This window comes from Cucurbita pepo, chromosome LG10, assembly GCF_002806865.2.
Source record: "Cucurbita pepo subsp. pepo cultivar mu-cu-16 chromosome LG10, ASM280686v2, whole genome shotgun sequence".
NCBI classification, from domain to species: domain Eukaryota; kingdom Viridiplantae; phylum Streptophyta; class Magnoliopsida; order Cucurbitales; family Cucurbitaceae; genus Cucurbita; species Cucurbita pepo.
The window spans coordinates 83,332-108,428 of record NC_036647.1 but is presented as its reverse complement, the minus strand read 5'-3'; the positions used below and the strand labels follow the sequence as shown (position 1 = coordinate 108,428).

Genomic DNA, 25,097 nt, shown 5'->3' with positions numbered 1-25,097 from the left:
AAAATAGAATTTCTCATAAAGAAAGAACAAATTGCACACAACAATATTGTTTAGGAACACCAAGTAATTGCACAAGAATGAAACAATTGAGGTCAAATAGGTTCCAGAGAAATAATTGCAACGTAAATCTGGACCATCATCAAACGTTGAGCAATACAAAATACAAACAAATTCTGAAAATTAGCCGCTAGTATATGCAGCATGCTATGACGGTACAATATTAGGTTTATATTCACAGTTAGCAATGTATCAAATGATATCTGAACTTACAATTCATGAAACTTATGACAAAAGGAATGGAGAGAAAAAGAAAGAAAACAGCCCTAACTCCATGCCCTAACTCCATGTTGGTAAGCATATAGAGTTGAAATTATCAGTTACCAATCAAGATTCCATGTATACTAAGACGGCATACCAATGAAACCTGAGAAAATCGAAATAACATAAAATCTGAATTACGAAACCAAAAATGTTTCGTTCATATACCCAATTACATTTAGAATTGAGTAAGAATATTGTTCACCTGCCCACAACAGAGCAGGAAAAAGAAAGCCACTGCAATGATTGAAAGGTCAGGTTGGATCCATCCGGGATATTACAAACGGCCTTTCTGAAAAGGGAAGGCTGTACTCAAAACTTGTTGATTAATTGAAGAAAACAGAGCAGATGGCGATATTAATGATCTGCAAAGCTCTCGTGGTAAAGAAGCAGGTACGTTTTCTGAACCATTTTGCGTCAGAGCAAACAGAGCATCGTTGAGAAAGCAGTCGCTAGAATATTGTAGAGTTAACATGGAGACACCAAAACAGTGAGTATGAACTTGGAACGCGATTCCTCTCACGAGTTAATTTGAGTCGATGAAATGGGAAAAGGAACTGAAATTATGAAGTGGATAATGTTTTGGTCCCACAAAGCAATCGGAAAACGAGTGCGCAGGGAGGCGATGTTGAAGACGATAATGTTTTGGTCCCACAAAGCAATCGGAAAACGAGTGCGCAGGGAGGCGATGTTGAAGACGATAATGTTTTGGTCCCACAAAGCAATCGGAAAACGAGTGCGCAGGGAGGCGATGTTGAAGACGACTCGTCTCGCCTTCGAATCAACTTGTTTTGCCAAAAGCCGCAACGGACGGCGGATAAATTAAGGCGCCAAATGTTGGGCCTGGGAACGATTAAAAGGTAAATAAATGAATAAAATAACAATGAAAATAAAACTAGAATTATTTATATTTTTCGCTAAATGTCTAAATTTTGGAGTTTACATTTACTTGTTAATTCACTAAATTTTTAATTTTGCCCCTCATAAACTTTGTATGCTTTATGCTTAATGTTTCTCAAATAAATTTGAAAATTTGAAAAAAAAATTAATATATCATATACAAAATTAAAATTTATATTTATATTTATTTAAAAGTTTAACAGTTAAATTTGTAATTTTAATAAAAGTTGGAGATATTTTTATGAACAACTTACATTATATTATTTTGTTGCAGTGAGTCTCAAATGTTTGCGGGTAAATTACATTGTGAAGTTTATGTATAAATTTAGCATAAACTTAAGAAAATTTTAAAAAATTATTATTAAAATAACAAAAAAGAATATATGTATATCCTCCCCTACCCTCCCCTTCTCGTGGAAGAGAGCAGAGAGTAATAATAATGTTATTAACAATAAATTTCCCATTTTTTTGTGAGACGAAACTTAATTGTTTATTCTCCTAAACAATTGGTATAAAATTAGGTTTTGTTTGATTTTAGTCCTAAACTTACTTGTGTACATGTTGATTTTTATTTAGTTTAACGAAGAATTGAAGAATGGAGTAACAGAATAAGGTGCGGATTAGGGTTTTAAGGTAGAGAAAGAGAAAGAGGGAAAGTGATATGATATGATATGAAAATAGTATAGAGAAAGGCATATTGAGTATATATAAGAGCAGAAGAAGAAAGAGGGAGTCTGAAATGATATTAAATAAGTGGGGTTTTGGTGACATGAAATTAGGAGGAGGATATAAATTGGCAGTCAGCACAGCACCAACAGGTTGTTGCCTCCAAACCCTTCTCCTCTAATTTCCACTCCTACTACTCTGCATGCATCAATATATACATAATTTATATATACATAATTTATATATACATAATTTATATATACATAATTTATATATACATAATTTATATATACATAACGAAAAGAATAAGCTTGTAAACATATATAATATCATATTGAAATGCTAACATTGGATGCATGTGAAAGGGTATGGTGGTAGGGTACCGTAGGTGGAGGAGTGGAGGTTGATGTCTTGAAGATTGGGTTGAAACGGCTGAAGGCGGTACGGAAGGAAGGGCGGCGGTGGCGGCGGAGAGGGCAGTGGGGCGAGCTGAAGAACGCTGCTAGGCTCATGATGATGCTGGTGCTGGTGCTGGTGGTAGTGCTGAAGTTGGAGCTGAAGGTGCGGATGAATATCATTACTACTATTGTCGAACCCAAACCCATCTTCTCCATCCATATTTACTGCCTGCTGATCCTCAACGTCATCGCTTCTTCTTTTCTGCATCATCGCCACCACCTGCTGCTCCTCCATCGCCATCTGCTGCTCTTTTATCTAACCCCCATCATCATCATTATCACTTATTAATTTGATTACAAAATTAACAAAACCACAATCATCCAATACTTAATTTTAATTACCAGATGGTAAATTTGTTCATTCTCATCCTCCAGCATTTTCTCCTAATATCATCAACCAATCATGGTCATGGAGAAGGGAAAACCTTAATTAATTACGATATATGCATAAATTATGTACAAATAGGAACAACCTTTCTTCGCAGATTGTCGACCTGCTGCTGTAACAGCTCCGACTGCAAAACGCAAATTAATTAAGTAATTAATTGATTAACTATCAAATAAAAGTTAATTACCTTCCGAGCACGAACTCTGTCGAGAGAGTTTTGGAGGCGGTTCTCGATATCGTGGAGATCGCGAAGCTGAAAAGTGCTGAAATCCTCGGCGGTGTAGCGTTGCAAACTCAGCTGAAGATCGTCCGTGTCTTTTCTCATGATCCTCAGCCGCCTCTCCAATTCCTCCTAATCAACATTATTACTTGCATTGATTTTGTTTGTTGGAGTGTAAATTATTGTTTACATTCACAGATGGAGCGTACCGGATGGTTCATATTCTGCTCCGGAATTGGATTTCCTACAGCAATCTGGTACCTCCGGATAATTTGATCCATGCTGCGAGTGCGAAGGAAAGCAGAAATTAATAGCATTCCTAAGTTTATAAGAAAAGAAAAAAATGTAGGAGGAGGAGGGAAGTTGTGTGGTGACCAGGCTGGTTGGGTGCAGTACTGGAACAATTTTCCGTTGCTGGAGAAGACGATGAGGCCGATCTGAGCGTCACACAGAACAGAGAGTTCATGAGTCTTCTTGAACACTCCGGCTCGGCGCTTGGAGAACGTAACTTGGCGGGTCGTCCGGTTCTCGATCCTCCTGATGGCGATTTTTCCTCTTCCCATTTGCGAAGCTTCTTCTTCCTGCCTTCCTTCCTGCCTGCCTTCCTGCCTTCCTGCCTTCCTGCCTGCCTTCCTGCCTTCCTTCCTATCGGTAACAAAGGAGTAAATTAGGGGGAGCTTAGAATTGGTTCCAGGGGGTGAACAATAATTAATTAGTTTTTAATGTATACTACCACTTCTGGTGCTGCATCACCCAGCTTTATCATCTTCATACCTTCTTCATCAGGAACTACTATTTTTCTTAATTTCCTCAACTGCCCTTCCTTTTCCTCCAATATTACCACTCTCTGCTGTGCTTTTGTGGAATTTGCCAAATTCGGAAAAACTCCCATTATTGTACCCTAAGAAACCACTCCCTTCCCATTTTTACCAATTTCCCCTTTCCCCTTTCCCCTCCACCTCATTAATTCTTCATCTACTACTACTACTCTTGCTACACTCTAACTCACTCACGCATATTATTTAAATATCTATGTACACAATTCAATTCAGTTTCTTTTGGGAGGGCTTCTTCTTCAACCTTATCAACCTTATCAACCTTATCAACGATCGAACCAGATCTATTTTGCATCATATTTAAGAGAGATTCTTAGAGTTCCTGTGTTAGAAGGAAGAAATACACCAGGAGCATGAAAATATGATTAGGGCAGAGGTGGCAGGCAGGAGTGAGGAGGGAAGAGACAAGGAGAGAGAATATTAAGAGAAAGTTGACAAAAATGGAATATGGAGGCAGTTTGACGTCCATTTCAACAGCCTTCCAACTCCCCAGTTTTTCACATGGCCTCTTTTTACCTTCCTAAATTACACCCTACACTTCAACACTCGCATTATTCTCTCTGCATCATCTTTCCAATTTCACTTCTTCCTTTTATACCCTCCTCTCTCCTCTCTCCTCTCTCCTCTCTCCTTATTTATATTTTAATATACACTACAACATACTTCAACTGAGTTAACATATATGTGATCCACAGAAAATGTCAAAGCTTTAAATTCACGTCACTTAGCTACTGCTAAACCTACCAAACTAACAAAATGTTGAACATTTGAATTCAATATCTCGAATGAAGTCTGCTAAATTAAAGATCAAATCTCTCTTCTTTTGTACGTTTACATTGTTTGCGTGAAAATCTCTTCTTCTTTCAATTCCTCTTATGCAGTTTCAACGTCTATATTTTGAGTTCTCTTTCGAATTTGAGAGCATAAAATTCACTTTATTTTTTCTATTTAAGAACGATAAATTATTATATACAACCTGAAAATAGAAGGGTCGATTAGGAAAAATATCCATAACCAGCAGTAGTAAGCACAATTCTTCATAGCAATAGACATAAATTTTGCTCTACAAAATACAAATATGCATAACTTTACGGAAGGCAATTGAAATTGGAGGGGGGAAGAAAAGAAAGGAACTAAAAGCTATTCTGGATGAAGCTTCTCATCAAGGAAACCAATTGAGCTGTTCTTTCTCTAAACTAGCTACAATTAGAGCAGCAAAATGCGTTGGTCTAGCCAGTACAAACAACACGTTACGTGTTTCAGCAAAACGGGGAAGGGGGGAAGTTTTGTTGAAATATCTGAATCCGAATCTTTACTTTATACCTGTCCATTGAACATAAAAAGAAGTCACTCAGATGATACTGCAAATAAAATCAAGTCAATGTAAAAGTACTCCCCACATCATCAGACCCTTTAGGTATTAGTACAACCCTCATAATCCATGATCATATGTCATTGAACAATGCACGCTAATGGTGAAAAGTTTCATTACGTAAGTATGAAAATCTAATATACATGACTAGTTTCTAAGCAGCATAAGTCAGACTAGAAAGGGGAAAATAAAGGCCCAGCCGAACTTTATGCAGTTCAAATTAGTTGTAGGAACTAAACATTAATTGCTATGTAGTACGTAAGAGGTGGAGCAACATATGAATTGAGTTTTGGAGGCCAAAATGCAGCTCTCCTCATATTGTACGAGTTGTAGAAACAAAAGAAGAGAAAAGAAATTGGGCAATACCAGTGTTTCTTAAACTCCGTAAAGGTTAGAAATGGAAACTAAAAAGTGCCCATAAATGTTATGGGTATGCAAACCTCGATTATATTTCAAAAGAGCTTAAACATTTACCCCTACTGACAAAGATTCATCAAAATTAATTAGGATAAAGTTTTTTTTACATCGTACCTTGATATTTAAGTTGTACAAGGGGGATGACATAGGTTGAAAATTGACTTCTGGTATCCTGTTATTTACTCCTCAAATATGACACCCTTCATCGAAAAAGAAAACAATGGCCAATACACATTCATATTATTATCCAGCTTCAGATCCGAATCTTTGATCAAAGAATTCATCAAGTTTCCCCCAGTTTGGGATGTCAGGTTTACTCGAGTCGTCACTAGGCAAAGATCTTATGCAGCCAAGAATGTGCTTAACATCACGAAGCAGCCTGGTATGCAGTAGAAAAAGGGTGTCAGAACAAGGAGCATATTGTAATAATGGTTCGGTGTAAGTTAATAGGTGACAATGTCCTTGGTTCCTGAAGGACAAAGGGGTATTACCTATCCTTTGATTGTGGGGTGCTTATGTCTAATCGTGAAAATGCTTCAGAAATTTGTAAATGGAAGATTTTCACCACTTGCCTGAAGGTCGCACGAAATAGAATTGTTAATTTCCAAGTAGAAAGGGAAACATTATCTATTCACAGATGGCTATAAATTTAGCAGTAATCTATTTTTCCAAAAAAAAATTAATAATAATATATATATTAAGAAGGAAAGCCATATTAAAATATCAGAGTTTGCTTAACATATTCTACTACAGGAACCAACATAAGAATCTCGTTATTGATCTGCTTCCGAACTCATATACTAAAAAGAACGATGATGCATATCTTTGGTAGTAATCTCTTTCACAGAGAAGCTCAAGAGTGCTGTTAATTTGTTATCCATGCAGATATCTCAGACCCGTATGATAACTATTTGATTTTTAATTTTCAAAAATCAACTTATAAACACACATTCCAGCTATAGTATTCTTTGCTTTGTTATGTACCTTTTACAAATGTTTTCAAAATCTAATACAAGTTTTGAAAAAAAAAAAAAAAAAGAGTAGTTTTTGAAAACTTATTTTTGCTTTTGAAATTTGATTAGAAATTCAGATTTTTCCTTAATTAAGAAATATGTAAGGAAACAAACATAATTTTAAAAAACAAAAACTAAAAACGAAAAAATTATGAAACAAAGCTTCAAATTTTCAACGAAGTGGAGAATTGACTTACCTAAATATTGCCTGAACATCAGCCTCATGTAAGGTTCGAGATAAGACACGCTGAAGGTACCCAACTTCCTGGATAGTGGTGATTTCAACCCAAGTCAGTCGGAAATATGCAGAGAAACAACCCAAAAAGTACAATTAAATGCGCAGTGTTCAATTATGAAAAGTGATTGCAACCCAACATCCTGATAGGACTTCATCCGTCATAAAAATCCTTACATGCAAAGTGTTTCAATTATGCAAAGTCCAATAAGGGACTTCGATATTGAAAAGAAAGGACAAATCCCTTAATTTAACACGGTACAAAAAACAAACATATAAAGTAACTAGAGGCAAAGTGCAATAAGGGACTTCGATACTGAAAAGAATGAACTGATTTGCTTGATGAATACATGTAGCTACCTTGGTAAGTGATCGAGCAAACTGACTAGGCTGAGGGTCAGAATTCTCGAGCCTATTCCAACTTTCAACAATTTGAGGCAGGCCACGAAGATGTACCGATAACCTTTCCCTCATTATCTGGACCAGCTTAGTATGAATTTCATCTCGGTGAACTTTGAAATCCTAAATTATTAAATAATTCAATAAATGGTGCAAATACATAACAGGCCAATTCTCGAAATCGTAGTTTTTATTAAATAAATGGCATTCATACAGGATATAGTAAGAGAAAGCTGTCAAAATATTCAAGAGTAATAATACAAGGACTAAACAAGAATCCTAAAACAGCTCCAGAAAAGCCAAAATTGTGGTATCTATATATATATTTATATATTTTTGCTATCCAAAAACTATATACTAGAAGCTAAAGGTGGAGCTATTTGATACCACTTGAACTGCAACAATTTAAATTAAACTAAATTAATTTTTTAAAATAACTAATAACCAACCATCCAAGATGGCTAGTATAAATATATATTCTTTTTCCTTAAATGAGTTAAAGACTCTTCAATTTATCTCACCCCATATACCCAAAAAGATTGAAATACCTGCATATGAGATGAATGTGCGCTCTCTTTAGTAATATTGTTCAATCAAATGTCAATGTCTGCAATTTTTGGGGTCAGTTTACTGTGTCAATAGGTGCTTTTTCCCCTTCAAATGTGTGCTTTGAGCCAGGTCTATTGGAATTCAATGTAATTCACATTTTAAATTTTTTTGGCTCACAAGCAATACACTATATCTATTTGAACCCTTTCCCATCACAGTGACAAGCAACATATACATATTTTGTGGGGGGAAAAAAGAAGACAAGTTACAATATTAACCAGTTAGCACTATAGGAAGCTAATGAGCATAATCAATATATAACAGAAGAAGAAAAGTGTGGATAAAAGAATATACTAGAGCCACTCGATCAATCTCTGAGAGTAACATTGTCTTTCGTGCGTCGGGTACCTTGAGAAAAAGGATCCTCCTAATTTCTTGGTCAGGACATAAAAAGAAGAAAAAAACGTCAAACTACTTCAAATATCTTGAGCACTATAAAAATTCAAACCGATCTGAAGGTGTTCTCTTTTTATAAAAAATTGAAAGACTAGGAACACTTATGATTAAAATGCATTTTTTCTGGTGTCTAGGGAATGATATCCGAGATGTTGAGTAGCCGTTGTGGTTGGTTTTTTGGAATGCTATGGTACATGCTCTTTTATGGGGAGTTGTAGTTTGTAAGAAAAATGTGTTTAACGAAGAGAAGGGAAAGAGTGGATAGATGAAAAATATAACAGCTCTTTCTTCGTCTCTAGATGGTCTACTTTGTCCAAAAATGTAGTTTTTTTTTTTTTTTTTTTTTTTTTTTTTTTTNCCAATTAGATCAGATCCTGTTGGTTCTACTATGTCCTCCCTTATTTGCATATATCTTCTAGATTCCAATAAGTTTTTTTTCATCCTTATGGAAAATAATAATGATAAGATTAAACAGAGAAAAAAAGACTGCTTTTTAGTTGAAGTAGGCGATGAAAACATTAAGGGTGAGGCAAAACATGGCTTCCTAGACGTAAAGTTGGTTGGCTTTGGCCCGTGAGACATAGGCTGCAAGAATAATAACAATAGGGAACTTAAGTCGAAGCCTTCAAATTTTGTTACAACTTACCAGGAACAATGGCGAAGGTAAAACTGATAACTTGACTGGCCAGGGCCAAGTGTTTGGATGTGATAGACTTCAAACCAGACACCTGGAACAACACATAAATTAAGTTTTTAGGATGGGAAGTTAACCAACCTAGCATTTGAAAATCATAGTCTCCATGGTAAGCATAATTAGCATGATTAACAAAGCGCTGTGAGAAAAAAAAAAAAAAAATTATAGTATTCAAACAGCTATATGTTAAATAAATAAATGAATGAAAAATCCAAATTATTTTCAATGGTTCTTCCTTTTAACAAAATACAAACTTCTCTGTCAATGAAAAGACACAAAATGTTCAAAAAGAAACAGTCCTAGAAGGAGTGAAAAAAAGAAAATAAATAACAAACAAACAAAAGGACAATGGTTTCACAGTCAACACACATGGACATCACAAGTCCAGGGATTCAAGGATTCCATATTGACAAGTTAGTTAATGAAACAAATCTAGAAGCATTGCATTAACTACAAATATCGTGTTTAAATAAAGTACCTGCATAGCCCCAGCTCCAAGAACAAGTTGACACGTCCTTGTATTGAAAAACTTGAGAATTTCCACAACACGATGTACGACTTCGGAAGATAGTGCTGGAAGAGAATCGTTCATGTCAATGTACTCCGACAACATCTTGAGCAAGATCAAACCACTGGGAAAGAAACCATTAAAGAAAAATTACTCTTCTGAGACCCCAGAACAAGTATAGTTCATTAAGCTAATTAAAGTCAATAAACGATAGCATACATCAGTACAAGGTATTGAAGAAGAAAAAATAGAACTTACAGTACAATGAATAATAAAGCTCCAAATAAAGAAGAACAAATAACCAAATAGGAGAAGTCAGGGCCAAGAACTAAGCATCAGCTAATATAATTGAGCATGCTTGTGAAGGGGAGAGCAAGCCATAGATGTCTATTCTAGAAAAAGTATATAAGAAAGAAGAAACTAACCAGTTTACCATATGATAACCAACGCCTTTGTATTGCAAAGTCTGAGAACTCGATTTTCCACGTTCCTTCACATTAGTATTGTTAACTTGTGTCGTAGTATTTGTGACATCAGCATTACTCTTTTCAACTGTATCCGCAGGAGTAGGCTTCACATGTGCAGTATTCCCCCCAGACATGTCACTTGAATCAATCTGCTCAGAGTTTTGTTGAGCATTGAGAGATTCACCACCTACAATGCGTGAATCGTCATTATTTGCAGCCACATCACTGTAGCTTCGATCCATATTACCCTGAGCATGATCAACTTTTTCAGAAAGCAGCTCCTGAGAACATATTGATTCAGCTACAGTTTGAAATTCATCGGGAACATCCACTTCAACCCATGTTTCCTGATCAAGCACTGCTTTTATTTTTGCCATCTACAATGACATAAATTAATGAACCATGAATAATATTTAAGTAGAAAATAACTCTAAATAAATAAATAAACAAAAAAGAAGGGATAATAAGAAACTTACACGAGATTCATGCTGAAAATCAACAAAAGCTTTGGCCTGGGACTGTAAAGTTCCACGAATGCTATATCCCAACCTTCCACCTATCTGTTTAAGTTGGAAGAATAATGAAATCATGAATGCTATGATCAGCTATGAATTTATATCCTTTTAAGTTCATATTCCAGATAAAGCTTTGGGGGTACCTTTTCAGTGGCAGTAATAAAATCTTGTGTAATGTTGTATATGCTTAAAAACTCTTGCAATCTTAACTTTGGATGAACAAGAGTGCGAACTCCAAGGAGTTTAGCCCATCTTCCATGAGCAGCATCACAAGCTGCAAAAACAGCTTCCGTATTTTCTCGCAGTACATCAGCTCTGTTTATAATCAAATTACGTCAACAGTCGAGATAAAAACAAAGTTGAAAAGCAAAAATGGAAGGTATCACAAGTTAATATTCGGCAAGTGAGCAGCAAACTTTTTATCAGAAAAATAAAAAAATAAAGAAAAAGAAAAAGAAAGAAAAGAACAAGATTATCAATGAATTTCCTAAAAGTCCATTAAGAATGCTTCATAGCACCACACCTGATAGATTGGACTTCTTTTCTTTCTTCTTTTTACAGCTGAGATTATCTCTTGCTGTCCAAAGTCTCAACGAAGATTGGTTTGGTGCAGCGGGAAGGCAGTAAGCAGTAAGAGTGCCCCTAACTTTTAGTTTTATTCTTTCTCAAGCTTTCCTGAACAATTATATAATTGTACTTGTGGTAGTCTGATTGCTTTTGAGGAAGGTCAATGTCCTAGGCTAAAACCTCTATTTCTAAGTTGAACTGAGAACACTTTATCCAAGGTCTAAATAATACTTCCTTATCAACCAAAATATAACAGTGAGAGGAAGAGATAGAGAGAGAGCAGATGCAACCATCTGTACATCAAGTATGATCATTTGAATAGAGTGATACCTAATCGCACCTGCTTAGTTTTTTTACCCAACTAAAGTAGCACAAAGCCAAACCCAAACATAAAGAATGCATACAAGCTCCTACAATCGACCTCCCCTGGGAAAAATAATCAATATATCATAATTAATTAATCTAAAACTATCATAACGAAGCAAAACTTAACCTGAAATTTCTAGACATATTTGAAGGATTTGCTGCTTCATTTTCCTTTCCCTGTGAGGAAGTAACCTTGGCAGCTGCTTGCTGAGGTAAATGTGGAAGAAGCAAACCACCTTGATTATCACTATCTTGAGCTGTACCAGAAGCTGCAGCACCAATAACAATTGCAGCAGCAACTGAATCTGCAGCATAATGCCCATCAAGGTTGCACATAATCCATTCAATAGACTTTTTCACTTCTGCAGCACGCACCAAATGTACCTGCATTCACTAAATGAAAAGAAATCATAATGCATTCGATAAAATTCCAGCAAGGTGAAAAACTTAGAGAGTAAGCTTAGAGTAAGATGACATCTAGAAATATTACAATTTCATTCATTGTTTAAGAGAAATTTTGATCCATGCCATAACAATGGACCAATCTGCTTTATTGCCCTTCGGAATGACAAAACCTGATTTAACTCTCGCGCAAGTTGTTAAATGCCTACTACCGCCTATTTGGATAGGCTAATAATTCTTAAACCAGATGCATGCTCAATACCTTAATTAGCGTTTTACGTCCAATCTTTATATTGGAGAAGAATAGGGGTACGATCTACAAATTGCAAGTAGCTAGAAGGAATTTTATATTTACTTTTGTGATTCAAAACCAATTGAAGAGCAATTTGATGACTAATTTGGCCCTACAAGAGAGCGTCCAGTCCTCATTTTGTGTTCTTGTTTTTGTTAATAATTGTGTTTCTGATCCACCTTCGAGAAGAAATTGAGGAAGAAGATACGTTGTCAAGTTCTTCCTTATTTCTTTCCTTCAGTTCTTTCAGTAGAGGTCCATGCCTTGAACCTCAAACGACAATCTTAGAGCCAAAGAAATCCATTCCTAAAAAACCTGAAATCACTTCTCAACCTGATAAAATCAGAAACAACAATTGCTAAACCTGTAATGTCCATCAAGAATCAGAAGAACTTATTCAGACAAAGAACCAGAAACCCTATTAGAATCAGGAAGCTTATTGAAAAAGCGAACCGGCAACCCTACATGATACCTTTCTTTCGTAGGACAAAGTACTTTCGTTACTGAATATTAAAGGAAAACAAAAACAAAAGAGATGAAGATAGGGTTGCAAGTCTAAATTAACTTGCTATATAACAATAAATCTCATTTAAAAAATTTCCTGTAATCTAAAAAATCTCTAAATACTATATAAAAAAAAAATTAAATTAGAAGTCAACTACATATCTTATTTAGTGGATTACACCAATATTCTTTAAATTAAGGTCATTCCTTCAACACACCCCCTTAAGTTGAAGAATAGATATCATCCATTCCCCACTTGGATACTAACTCTTGAACTGTGAAATCCTTTTGTTAGTATATCGGCTAGTTAAAGTTGTGAAGGCACAAAACTACTGCATAATTTCTCATTCTTTAATTTTTCCTAATCAATTTCAATATGCATTGTCCCATCATGCTGGATAGGATTGTGTGTAATATTGATAGCTAACTTGTTATCGCATTACAACTTTATTGGACCTTCTCCCTTAATATTTAAGTCATCATGGATTATCTCGACCATAAGAGTTCACAAAACCGTTGTATCTAGCCACCACATTTTGCCTTTTGCTTCACTACGTTACTAAATTACCTCCAAGAAAAGTACAATACCCTGTGGTAGATCTTCTGCCTACTATTGATGCAGCATAGTCAACATCAGTATAAGTTTCCAATGTAAGGAAATTGTTCTATTTGAATAAAATTTCTTTTCCTGAAGTTCCTTTCAGGTAACGTAATACTCTATATGCTGCCTGAAGGTGAGGCTCCAGCAGATCATACATGAACTAGGTTATTACACTCATTGAGTATGTTATGTTTGGTCGAGTGTGAACAAGATATATATGCCTCCCTACTATTTTGTTGTTTAACAGGTGTCCATTTTTCCTTTCGGTCACTCTATTTTGCTGTGATGTAATAACACACGAAGAATCATGGATAATGCCTTGAGATAAAAAAATATGGGGATGGGGTTTGATTGAAATAATCACTTGCATTACAAGTTCGAAATGTTTTAATTTTGACTCTAAATTGGGTTTGAATCATTGAGTGGAAGGCATGAATAATATTACTAACATTTGATTTTTGTTTGAGAAGGAATAGTCATGTGACACGAGTACAATCATATGAGAAACCAAATAGCACTAGAAATACTTGGAATAGTTGAGGGTCCCACATATCACTCTGAATCAAATGAAAAGGGGGTATAGTTTTAATTTGACAGATGGGTAAAGATATACGACAATGTTTGACAAGTTCACATGTATCATACTGAAAAACCAAAGACTTGGAGTCCTTGAAACAAATTTGGAAACATAATTCTCCAAACCCTAAATGAGGGGTGATCCATGCGAAAACGATGTAACCAAACAGCATCTTCATTAGAGGAACTAAGAAATGGCATAGGAGCAGAGCTAGTTGTTCTCTCAAGTAATTGCAAGTAGTATAGGTCTATTCGATAGTTTTGGGACGTGTAGGATGTTTTTTTGTGTAAATATTTGAAAATAGATGCATTGTCAGTTCCTGCAATGGTGGCACTGGTTCCATTTGCCACTGTAATTTTTCGATCACTCAGGCATGGTTTATATGTTTTAAAAAATTGTGAGTGACGAGTCATGTGATCAGTTGCACCAGAGTCTATAATCCAAGAGTTGACTTATCTCTAAAGGATTTATACAGAAAGTGAATGAAGACTTACCTGAAATTGTCAAGGTACTGGAGATTGATGATTTAATGAGCGAGTTCAAGAACACCTTCAATCTCTCCATCTCTTCGTTATTGAATCCACTAATCTTCGCAACTGGTGTCTTTTGTTCTGATATGGACTCCTATGCAATGTACACTCGTGTCTTTGACATTTATCCCTTGTTTCTCACACTACGAATGAATGCAAGTGGGCTTGCAGATTGATGGATGAAAAGATGAATGAATTGATAGTGGGCGTGCGGCTGCAGTTGTGGTGAATGAAGCTGGGAATGCTAATGCTAATGTTGTGGCCTTCCTGCTGTGAATACTCTTTTATGTGATCATTGATTGTTGCATAATGCTAACGCTACGTTGGAACAATGATGCTTCAATGGTGGATGGTAGCTATGAAGGATCTGAATGAAATTTGGTCAAAGTGGAAGATCCGTAGTTACAAAGGCTCCAAATAAATTTTGTCAAGATGGAAGTTCGGTAGCTATAAAGGCTCCGAATAAATTTGGTCAAGGTGGAAGTTTGATAACTATGAAAGCTACGCTAATCAATCAGACCTCCCATAATAGAATGACTTTGCTACCATGTTGCAAGTCTAAATTGGTTTGCTGTTTTTCCTAATGAATTTCAGAAAGTACATGTGCCTTGAGAACGGCTAATTAAATCCCTAGATTCTAAATAACAACAAATCTCATCTAAACAAAATCCCTATAATCAAACCAAATCTCTAGATACAGGTAAGAATAAATCTAAATTAGGGGAGCCAACTACTTAGCTTATTTAATAGGATTCCACAAATGTGCCTAAAATCAATGCCTTCTGGAATATTCATTTACCCTTGCACCAAACCAAACTTGAAATAAATTGAAAAAAAAAGAAAAAATCATACACCAAACTAAGTCGACCAAAAATATAATTGAGGGAAGGCCAAAGGGATATTCAATTTAACAAGCTTGCTACTTGCTAGTTTCACGATCTATCTCAAGCTTCCATTCACTTCATCCATAACACTCAAATTTCAAACTTTTCCTTTAAATTTTTAACATTAACATTTTTATCCCCAGCCCAATTCTCAACAGTTTAAGAAAAAAATTACGAGGCAACAATCACAAACTGGAACTTTCTTTTGACCAATAATATAATGTTTTAATAATTTAAGTAATTAGATTCAATTAAGGACAAATTAAGTGTATTATGGAGAGAGTACATTTAAGCAAGACAAATTACCTGTACGATCTTCAAAATGGCACTTAAAAGTTGAACAAAGCCTTCAGATGAGAGGCCCCTCAGCTTGCTTGCAAGCGACGCACCTCCACCTAAGTCATAAATTAATTGAAATATCATTCACATAAAAGGGAATGACAGGAAATTAAAGAGGCATTAAAGAAACTTAAAATTGTGTACTAGATGGCACACAACTTTATCATGTTAAAATATATTTTACTAAGAAAAATATACATATATATATGCGAGTGTGTGTAAAAGAACATTTTATAATGAAAAAGGAAATAAATCCGACAGAGGCTAAAGGACACTACATTTTTCATGACAATTCAAAGCTTAGGTAGCCTATCACCTTATTGGGGATATGGTTTTCATTCAGGCTGTTGGTTTCAGATGGACTTTTCCATTTAATCTTTTGTAATTCATCATCTTCAATGAAATTACTACTGATATCATGTAAGAAATATGGACGACATTATCTTGTTTCAAATTAAAAAAAGACTAATCAAACATTAGTGTTGTACAAACGGATATCAAGATTCAGGAACATCTCACCATCTGCATCTACCGTTCTCTCTCCAGGTGCAAAATCCGAGTCTAGAGGTCTGAGTAGAAGAACAGGAAGTAATTCTTCCACTGCATTCTTAAAAGCAGTTTTCATATCAGCTGTAACTGCATCACGATATAACCTCAATACAGAGGGAAGCTTGGCCTGGAGAACTCGTCACATATATGCAATTAATTAGGTTCAGAATTGAAAATCAGTTTTGGGTGATCAGTTACTGACGAGATTGTTACAATTAGCAAGATAAAATGACTAGTTGATCGTTACGGATCTTCATGTACAAATGAAGGATTTAACGTCCACAGAGAGGAAGGATCAAGAAATTATTCTTCAACCAAAACAATATAGTAGAATAATTAGAACTCACGGTCCTAAGCAACCCAATGATAATAGGAAGAAGATGATCGCAAAAGTTGGAGGTTTCTTCCTCGTCCAACTTGACCTGCTACAGTTGGAATTTCACATGTTACATGAACGAAATTGTAAAACAAGTCCTCAAGAAATAACAATAAAAGAAATAAAATTCAAACATAATTAAGATAAAGAAAAAGAAATATATTCTTTTCAATGTAAGAATATATTGTTTGAGTTAATCTGATAGGAATGCCATTAAGGATATATATATCACCGCTAAGTGTATATAGGTAATTAGCTAGGGTGTGCCATTCGATTTGGTTATAAATAGAGATGGCAGAGGAGGAAGGCAGAGAATTGTTTAGACGGTTTTAGGCTTGAATTAGATACTCAGAGTGGGAGGTTTCAAGTGTTAGACGAACACGACTCTCCACAATGGTATGATATTGTCCACTTTGAGCATAAGCTCTCATGGCTTTGCTTTGGGCTTCCCCAAAAGGCCTCATACCAATGGAGTTAGTATTCCTCACTTATAAACCCATGATCATTTCCTAAATTAGTCGATGTGGGACTTCCATCATCCAACACCAAGTACCTCGAGTACTTGGGTTATCTTGTAGCTCTTACCTTTCATGTCTTAATACTATTCTAGTTATGTTTAGGTTATAGCATAATCCACTACAGAGAGAAAATATTAGTAATCCTTCAGTTCAGCTAACTAGTAAGAGATAAACCAGAAAACCAGAAAACCAGAAGAACAAATATTTTCAAGTTATTTTATACCAATATTTACTTACTTCATCCTTTCCATTCATTAAATTTGAAGCCCTTGCTTTTGTTTCAGTTATAATTACGATATCTACATCTCCAGCATCATGAATTGAGGCGCGCATAAACTCTGCTGAAAGAATGCTACACCACAAAACTAATATATCAATAGTTTCTGGAGGGAATTGCAAAAATGTAATAATAAAAATGTATATTGCATCCATAGCCACTCACTTTAAAGTTACAAAAACAATAAGACGCAAAATAAGATACAAGCAACATCTTACATGCCATATATAAAAATAATCGGAGTATACTATTTCTGTAAAAGTATAAAAAAATTTACATATTCAACCCCGCATTGTCTTATCGAGTCATTGAGTGAAATGCTCTTGTTTCTATTATAGGCACCACCACAGTGGAATCAACAGGGTTTCAGTTCTACATTTAGCTGAACATTTCAAACTATTGAGTGTGCCAGGAACCATATAGCTCAAAGAGATCAAAACAGGTAATATCTGTCTATGATTTTTGGCCGTAGACTCATCAGCTCAGTTCAGCCTAGTGGTGAATTGTCTCATAGAATTATTGAGGTAATCAAGGTGGTTCACTCGTGAACTAGAACGGGTATCCAAATTACAATTTAAATAACTAATACTTAAGTTTAGTTCACATATATGTATACAAATAGTTAATTGACAACAGAAAATAGGAAAGGAAACCTTGATACAATTTCAACGGAGATTCCCCCACCTGTGTATCTCCCCCAATATGTGTGTTATGTGCTGTAAAATTGAGGAATCTTCTTCCCAACTGCTGTTGTACTGTGAGTTCGCTGGTAAGTGTGGGAATTTTTTGATGAGTTGTTTGGGTTGCAGGGGTGTAAACCCAGTGGAAAGGTTTTGTGTTTGGCTGAAATCCTCTCGAGATGGTGGCTCAAAGACAAAGCTAGAGTGCTTTCGATGAATTTTTCTAGGCTATTCCTTGGTTTCTTTGAAAAGAGAGAAATCCCAAGTGTTCATTGATAAGCCAAGCTCTCTTCTTTCTGTTTGTGATCTTTACAGTTTACAGCCAAAACGTGGAATACCCAAAACAGTTCGTTTTGTAACTACTCGATAGACACCATCAATTTAAATTGTAAGGTCTTACTGTATCCTTCCTTTGGGAAAAGGGATGCCTTATCCCCTTGTCCCTTAGGTTGTTTTGTTTGAGCTTTTGTCTCTTGAATGATATTCTCCTGTTTCTCATTTAAAAAAAAAAAGAAAAAAAAAAAGAAATGGACAGTCATTTCTACCAATATACAGAATTTAACCATTTCCCTCGTGATTAAGGTCATTTGAAGGGGGCATGGCACCAAGTTTATACGTTGATGGTTCATGCACGCAATATACCGGCATGGTTCAAAATGGAAATCTATTAAATATAATGATAAATGTGATTCCCCCAACTGTGCACTAAAGAAGTAACTGGATGTTTATAAAGGTTTAATTCTTCTTTCCTAATTGCATCTCACTTGTACAGCAATAAGTTTGAAGATGTACCTGGTTATGGATTCAATTGATGCTGCTACATGATCACGTAGGTGACGAAAGCAATGTAGACCAGCAAGTTCATCACCCTCCTAAAGCACATAATAAACTAAACTAAGAAATATTTATTTTCAGATCAACCAAGCAAATTTTGGGTGATCTGAACCAATATAATAACCTTTTGGAATGGAAATAAATCTATCAAACAAAAACGTAAACCAAGTTTTTTGTTTCAGGACAAAGTTAGAAACCATATCTAGAAGAGTAGAATTAACAGATTACTCAAATATGTATGAAATCAGTAATACTAGGACCAGGAATTACAAATTAAATTTCTTTAAAATAATGTGAATATTTGGTGTCTGGATCATCTCATTTTTGTTTTCTTACAAGACTGATATCCTCCTAGATTCATGCATCGATGCCTCCGTTCTTATTAAATTTTATAATTCTTGCTTCAAAAGCTGAGAAATAGTTTTTAAAAAAACCCTAGAAACTTAATTGGAAGGCATTTATAAATAGTGGCAGTATAGAGCATTTCAACACTACATCCTAAAATATGAGTAGAACTTGTGCAGACAGATAAACATTATAGATTTAAACATAAAAATGATCAAATTCATTGGACGAGAAAATACCAGAAGATGTAGTAAATCATCAGTCACATCCAGAGCTCCAGCACAATCTGCTGATGCTACTAGCTGTATGACAAAATTTCGACCATCACTACTAGATATGAATACTATGGCCAATATCATACCTTTATAAAGAGGAAAGAGAAGTTACTCCATCTGTGCTATTCTTCAGGAAAAACTCCTATTTCTTTCTAACCAAACCTCCCACAAAATATCTCATAGTATTGAGCCATAAAATTTTGGCTTTCTAGTCATGAGAAAACAAGAAAGCAGAACAATGAGTACAGTCTCTTTCAGCAGGAGTACAACCATGTTTGTCTATAATCTCATGCTAAAATGGGACTAAAGGAAAAGGTGATCTGGCATCCCTAATTTCTTTTACACGTGACACACCAATTTGGAGAAAGACGACCACGAATTCTTTGTTTGAACTTTATCTTGGACCTCTTAACAGGAGAACAGAACTATACAAGCTTTATTTTCTTAAGACAACGATGTATCTGAATTGCCTTTGTGATCTTATGACTGAGAGTCTCTAAACTACTGCACAAGTCCTGAATACGTTAGCTTCCCACATCTACAAGTACTAGCAAATTTTCATTGTTTTATACCACTTGAGTGATATTATTTCAGCAGGAAAGGTTAATAACTGGTAACACTTTCTGGCACTGGATCTTTCATTTGCTCCTTCCATCCTTGAAGATAGAGGTTAGTGATGTTGTTTCGGGTAAAAATTTGGAGGGCATTAATAATTCTCTCTCATCAAGACATTGGTTCGCTTCTTTCGTTGGTTCGAATTTCAAAAGGTTTTGTAGAAGAAGTCTTTTTGTCTCTATTGAAGGCAGTTTATTTTGAAGAATTGGAAGGCATCTATGGTTATGGTTCTTTCTTATCAAGGGGTTGAATTGTGTAAGTCAGCATTACTTTATTGATTCAAACTTCAAAAGGTTTTCTTAGAAAAACCTTTTGTCATCCGGCATTTATTTAAGTTTTCTAGGGACGTTAATGATAAGTCCAAAATTTCTTCCATTTTCAAGACAACATTAATTCCAGTTTTTTGGGTATCTAGGCAGTCCACTCCTCAAGTTTGTTCGATTTTCATTAACATGCATGAGGAAGAAGAGTGTAATCAATTCTAAGTTCTTGATTTAGTATTTTCTTTCTTTTCTTTTAACTCTCAAACAGAGTTTGTAACCCTTGAACACTATGAGAAGTTGTTTATTGTTAAAAAAAATAGTAACAGAACTATGGTCTGGAAGATTTAATTATAAGCTTTCAACCTTCGGATAGGAATGTAAAAGCAGATAATCTGACAATAGTTGCCATTTGCTATGACTTAATGTATCGACCAGAACTAAGTACACGAGGTACGAATTTAGGAACGAAAGGCAGATTCGAGAAGCGCAAACAAAAAAAAAAAAAAAAAAAAAAAAAAAAAAAAAAANTAAAGTATGATGAAATGGACTAATTAAAGTACCAATTTAAGAGCTGAAATGGCCTGATTAACATATAAAATAAGCTTCAATTTGTGCTGAAGAGCCAACAAATTGTTCCTGGTCGCATTCTGCGCCTGAATTTCCCTGGCAGAATCCACTAAATCAACGTCCAAGAGCCGTATGGTCTCCTTTAATTGCCGTATCCGGCTACACCCCTCCACTATCTTGACATTTAAGTCTTGTAGCTGCCCCTGAGCCTCGAAGAAAGAATTGGAACGCAGTGAAATTTCCTTCACTAAATGCAACTCCACCACATCTAAATAATGCGAAAGCTTCTCTTGCAGCACAAAATTCTGCGATACATTCAAGAAGGGGCACGCTGCACGGAATGTTGCCCCGTCCTCCAATGCGAAATCTTCCTTAAAGTAAAGCGCTGGAACCTCTCTCAGACATGCCACAAGGGCCTCGCCTTGGCCCCCAATGCTATCCAAGCCACCGTCCTCCTTGCTGGAATGGTTCCGTATATCCTCGAATCGATTAAAAGGATCCGAGATCACAGCCGTGTAGCTGTTAAAATCCAATCGAGTAACTTCGGATGAGGCTATGGTGGAAGCCAGGGGCATGAGCTCAGGTGGGCTCACGGTGGACGGGGATGACCACCAGCCAACCCACGACGCATCGGATTTTCCAGCGTGCGGGTTGTTGAGAATTGAAGACAAGCTCTGGCTGCTGGCATCGGTGTTGGATTTAGCGGAGGGGGAGGAAATAGTTCGATCAAGTCTCGTTTCTCTACTGATGAGGCATGAATAGTCAGTCGGGGACCTTCCCGATTGGGAAGGCTGGGACTCCATGCTCAAATTCTTAGAATCATGAATTAATGGCGGGTTCCAAAGATCACATTCAGCAGTCGAATTCAAGAAAGCGATAGAGATAGAGATGAAGTATTTGGGATAGATCTCAAACAGATGGAAAAGGAAAATAATCAAGAAGAGAGAAGTTGGCGCTGGATGAAGGAAAGAGCAATTGAAGTGTGCTCAAGGCAAGTCCGGAGCTGTTACAGATCTCGTTCAAAACTCCTATGCTCTATCAAATGGATACATTCGCGTTTAGCACCTCCCTGCCCACCTCCAACTCCTCTGGTTGCCGGCTGCACACCGTTGATTACGCAATTCCACATTATAGCTCATGAGTAGTAGTAGTGTAATCCCAGACCAAATTTTAATGGGACTGATATCTCATACAACATTGCCGCCCTCCTAAACGTACCTAGTGAATAAGGTAACAATGTTCATTAACATAACTCCAAATAAATAAATTGAGCATATGTCTTGAGATGACTCCAGAACATTTAATTACTAAAATTGATAGTCTCTTCAATCTATGCCAATATTTTATCATTTGAATAACATTTGATCACCAAACCCAACTAACCAAATTATTACTTCTTATGATCTGCAATAATAGGTTTGACTTTATTTTGTCATAAAAATTAGTTCAAGAACTATCATAAAAAATGCTACGCTAGCAGTACCGGACTTTGTTTTAGTACCACCAATGTTAAAAGTACCACCAATGTTAAAATTAAGAATTTGAAACTCAAGTGTTAATGAGAGACTTACAAGTCCGGTGCTGCTAAATTTTGTTTGACATCGACAAGTTAAGAGGTGCTACAATACAATAATTATTTGATATGATATGATATGTCTGCTTTAAAGTTGAAGTTAAAAGGCCGTACATTATCAACAAGCAAACTGTGACAAAAAGGAAATTGTAGCATCTGTGTGAGCTGAAAAGATCGATGGAGCCTGGGACCTACTTGATTGTGGAGCAATGGCTTCTTCTTGAATAAAATAAAAAATTCACTCTCCCTACAAAGCCCCTGCGAGTTTAGCTTCCGCTCTTGGTTAATTCACTAAGGTTTCAACACACGCAAAAGCAGTTTGGTCCATTCAATTCTTCATGAACAAGCTTTCCATCCCCAATGATCATTAGTTTAATTGAGTAACTTCTGCAATACCTGGCCCCAGATTTCATTCATTGCTGTCCTTCATCACTCTTGGAATCCAAAATAGAAGTTCACCTGTGTAAAGCAAGTTTAAGGCGTATAAAAAGGAAGTACAATTCAATTATACTACTAAATCAATCACCGTATACATTTAATGAACTTTTGATATGGTAACTTAATTCTGTTGAATATAAAAATTCTTATAAACGCTCTTAGATATGCAAATTCCTAATTAACAAATACTAAAACCCCAAATCAATTTGATTTCATTTCAAAAGATTGCAATTCTTCAGACTTAAATAAGTTGAACTCAAAGGTGTCAATAATTGACAAAAGTTAAGATGGAGATAATGGTTAGATAACCACTCCAATAATCACACAATCTACAATAGTTCAATGAGTTCAAGAGACCCACGGGTGTTGCACATAGAAGGAATGTCCAAACTACATACTATTTTCAAGTATCTTCTTACTCACAAACCCAATACTAACTTGATCGTTGGAGTGTGTAGATTGACACCACTTTTTTTCGCATTTTATTAAGTCATTTCTTATATTTAATTTTTTTACTGAGCAATACTTGGGCGCATCCTAAGGTGTACCCATCATTTTGCAGCAGTAATCTAGCCCTCCAACCATACTTTGCTATGAAGCAAACTCCTTTTTTTTTCTTTTTTTTTCTTTTTTTTCTTTTTTTATGTGGTTGGAGTGCAGCAGTCACCCATATGATGATGGAAGAGCTGATGTTGATTTTCTGGAGACATTATTAGTGACAATATCCATTTCTGTAACCTATCAACGGTCACTGGAATTCCTAAATGGGTGTTTGGCATATGAATCTAGTTGTGGAATTCGAAGTTAAGAAATCGATCTGGGTTTGTTTATCTCAAACTATGGTTCTATTAATCCCACACAACTAAGCTTACCATCCCCTGTTTCTTATTTTATCTAGACTTATAAATACCCTTCTAAAACTAAATAACAATGTCTACAATGAGTTTTCATTAGTCAAAACACAGCTTTATAACTCATTCCATTGCATAAACATACATAGATTACACAAACTCAACCTTTCCAATCCACCTAAGCTTATTAGAAACAAACACCCCTAATTGTCTCACTTGTGATATTACAGAATAGTATAGAACAGAACACCAAGCTGTCCCATTTGATCCAGTAGATAAATACTTATCATCAGTTCAGTAAAACAAGAAATTAAAATCAGATGTCCAGGGAGTTCAAATCAATTGTAAATCTGCGAGCCGGGAAAAAGAAAAGGATAACCCTTCGAACAGTGAAGATCACTATTTTGGAAACTGGTAATGTGGGTTTGTGAATAAAAAAAAATAAAAACATATGGATTATAGATGTAACTACAGTCTCTTGTGGTGTATAACCGTGAATTATACTCTCTTAATCAATTACTCATGCGGTTATCTCAAAAAATAGCCGAGACTTCGGCAATCAATTAGAACTGAGGTATTATTTACAAAGATCGTATATAATTCTATTTGGCTCATTGGTCGACTTATAAAAACAAACCTACGTATGTTTTTTCTTTATTCTAACCAGGATAAAACTATATAGCTGGAAAGTCGTCCGGGAAACAGAAACATTTTGTTAAAAGACTGGAAACAACAATGATAAATAGAATACCCCGCAAGAATAAATACCTCCTTCACAAACCAGTTGCCAAAAACGGAGGACAAGGTCTTGCAAGCTGCGAGACTAAAGTCACCATAAGATGATCTGACGATGGTACGACAAAATCATGTCCTGGTGAGCCCTGAATCTCCCTCAATCTGATTTGAGCAAACTACAAGTCTTCTTCCTCGTGATTCATTCAACAACCGAATGCTGGGTGACCCAGTACGCTTCTGATAAGCGGATCAGAGAAAATGCATCACTCAACCATGTGCACGGGACCGGGGTATTTGAGCTCTGACGAGTCTTCACCTCGATCTGGAGAATGGTGTACCATATGGCAAATCGTAGAGGTACAATTTCACGGGCGGCTCCAATTTCCCGGGAAAATACGGACGATTATTCCCCTGGAAAACAAACTCGTTCGATAAAAGTTGTCATTTGCTGAGTGCATGGGGGGAGAACGGTGGAGGCGATATGTGATGTGGGGTTGAAAATGCACTGAGAAATGCGTTGTTGGTATTGGTATGGTTTGCCGAGGGGGAGATGGGTTTCGCGCCATGGATGAAATAAAAAGCGGGCGGTGCTAATTGATTTGTTTTGGGTCGGTAATTGACAGAGCGCTGCTCGTTCGCTTGCTAAATTACCCTCTATTTCATAAATTAGAATTGGCAAAAAAAAAAAAAAAAAAAAAAAAAAAAAAAAAAAAAAAAAAAAAAAAAAA

General features: G+C 35.9%; 2 protein-coding genes and 2 long non-coding RNA genes across 20 annotated transcripts in view; all 4 read right to left on the bottom strand.

Annotated features, from left to right (window-relative positions):
- Positions 1-1,159, bottom strand: part of LOC111804544 — a 5,362-nt gene extending 4,203 nt beyond the window's left edge. For 4 of the 12 annotated variants that reach the window (XR_002816529.1, XR_002816526.1, XR_002816531.1 and 1 more), the window contains exons 1-2: positions 524-1,158; positions 271-424 (exon numbers count right to left, since the gene is read on the bottom strand). This is a non-coding gene — a long non-coding RNA (uncharacterized LOC111804544). Of the gene's footprint in view, positions 1-270; positions 425-523 lie in introns of all 12 variants that reach the window. The other 8 variants (XR_002816527.1, XR_002816532.1, XR_002816528.1 and 5 more) reach the window with 6 other exon arrangements.
- A 721-nt stretch (positions 1,160-1,880) lies between these two features.
- Positions 1,881-3,685, bottom strand: LOC111803995 (MADS-box protein FBP24). 2 transcript variants are annotated; one of them, XM_023688631.1, is made up of 7 exons: positions 3,326-3,685; positions 3,160-3,232; positions 2,918-3,082; positions 2,813-2,857; positions 2,685-2,726; positions 2,268-2,598; positions 1,881-2,082 (listed from the first exon to the last, which is right to left on the bottom strand). In XM_023688631.1, exons 1-7 carry the CDS (start codon positions 3,511-3,513, stop codon positions 2,078-2,080), a joined length of 849 nt encoding a protein of 282 aa, XP_023544399.1. In that variant the 5' UTR covers positions 3,514-3,685; the 3' UTR covers positions 1,881-2,077. The 2 variants fall into 2 exon arrangements, with proteins under 2 accessions (XP_023544399.1, XP_023544400.1); XM_023688632.1 differs by having other exon boundaries at positions 2,816-2,857; positions 3,326-3,684.
- Positions 3,686-4,769: 1,084 nt separating this feature from the next.
- Positions 4,770-21,990, bottom strand: LOC111803527 (vacuolar protein sorting-associated protein 54, chloroplastic-like). Of its 5 annotated transcripts, none has more exons than XM_023687971.1 (19): positions 20,766-21,990; positions 19,292-19,354; positions 18,666-18,745; positions 17,154-17,268; positions 16,370-16,447; positions 15,993-16,149; positions 15,441-15,529; positions 11,472-11,728; positions 10,555-10,726; positions 10,373-10,456; positions 9,855-10,273; positions 9,400-9,553; positions 8,874-8,955; positions 8,126-8,205; positions 7,184-7,345; positions 6,786-6,853; positions 6,067-6,147; positions 5,690-5,954; positions 4,770-5,109 (listed from the first exon to the last, which is right to left on the bottom strand). In XM_023687971.1, the coding sequence occupies exons 1-18, from the start codon at positions 21,573-21,575 to the stop codon at positions 5,819-5,821; spliced, it is 3,087 nt and encodes a 1,028-aa protein (XP_023543739.1). In that variant the 5' UTR covers positions 21,576-21,990; the 3' UTR covers positions 4,770-5,109; positions 5,690-5,818. The 5 variants fall into 5 exon arrangements, with proteins under 5 accessions (XP_023543739.1, XP_023543740.1, XP_023543743.1 ...); XM_023687972.1 differs by having other exon boundaries at positions 16,370-16,444; XM_023687975.1 differs by lacking the exons at positions 4,770-5,109; positions 5,690-5,954; positions 6,067-6,147; positions 6,786-6,853 and having other exon boundaries at positions 7,209-7,345; positions 8,126-8,198.
- A 337-nt stretch (positions 21,991-22,327) lies between these two features.
- LOC111803528 lies at positions 22,328-24,971 on the bottom strand. The gene is made up of 2 exons (XR_002816384.1): positions 24,403-24,971; positions 22,328-22,804 (listed from the first exon to the last, which is right to left on the bottom strand). It is a non-coding gene; the product is annotated as an uncharacterized LOC111803528 (long non-coding RNA).
- Positions 24,972-25,097: the final 126 nt, after the last annotated feature.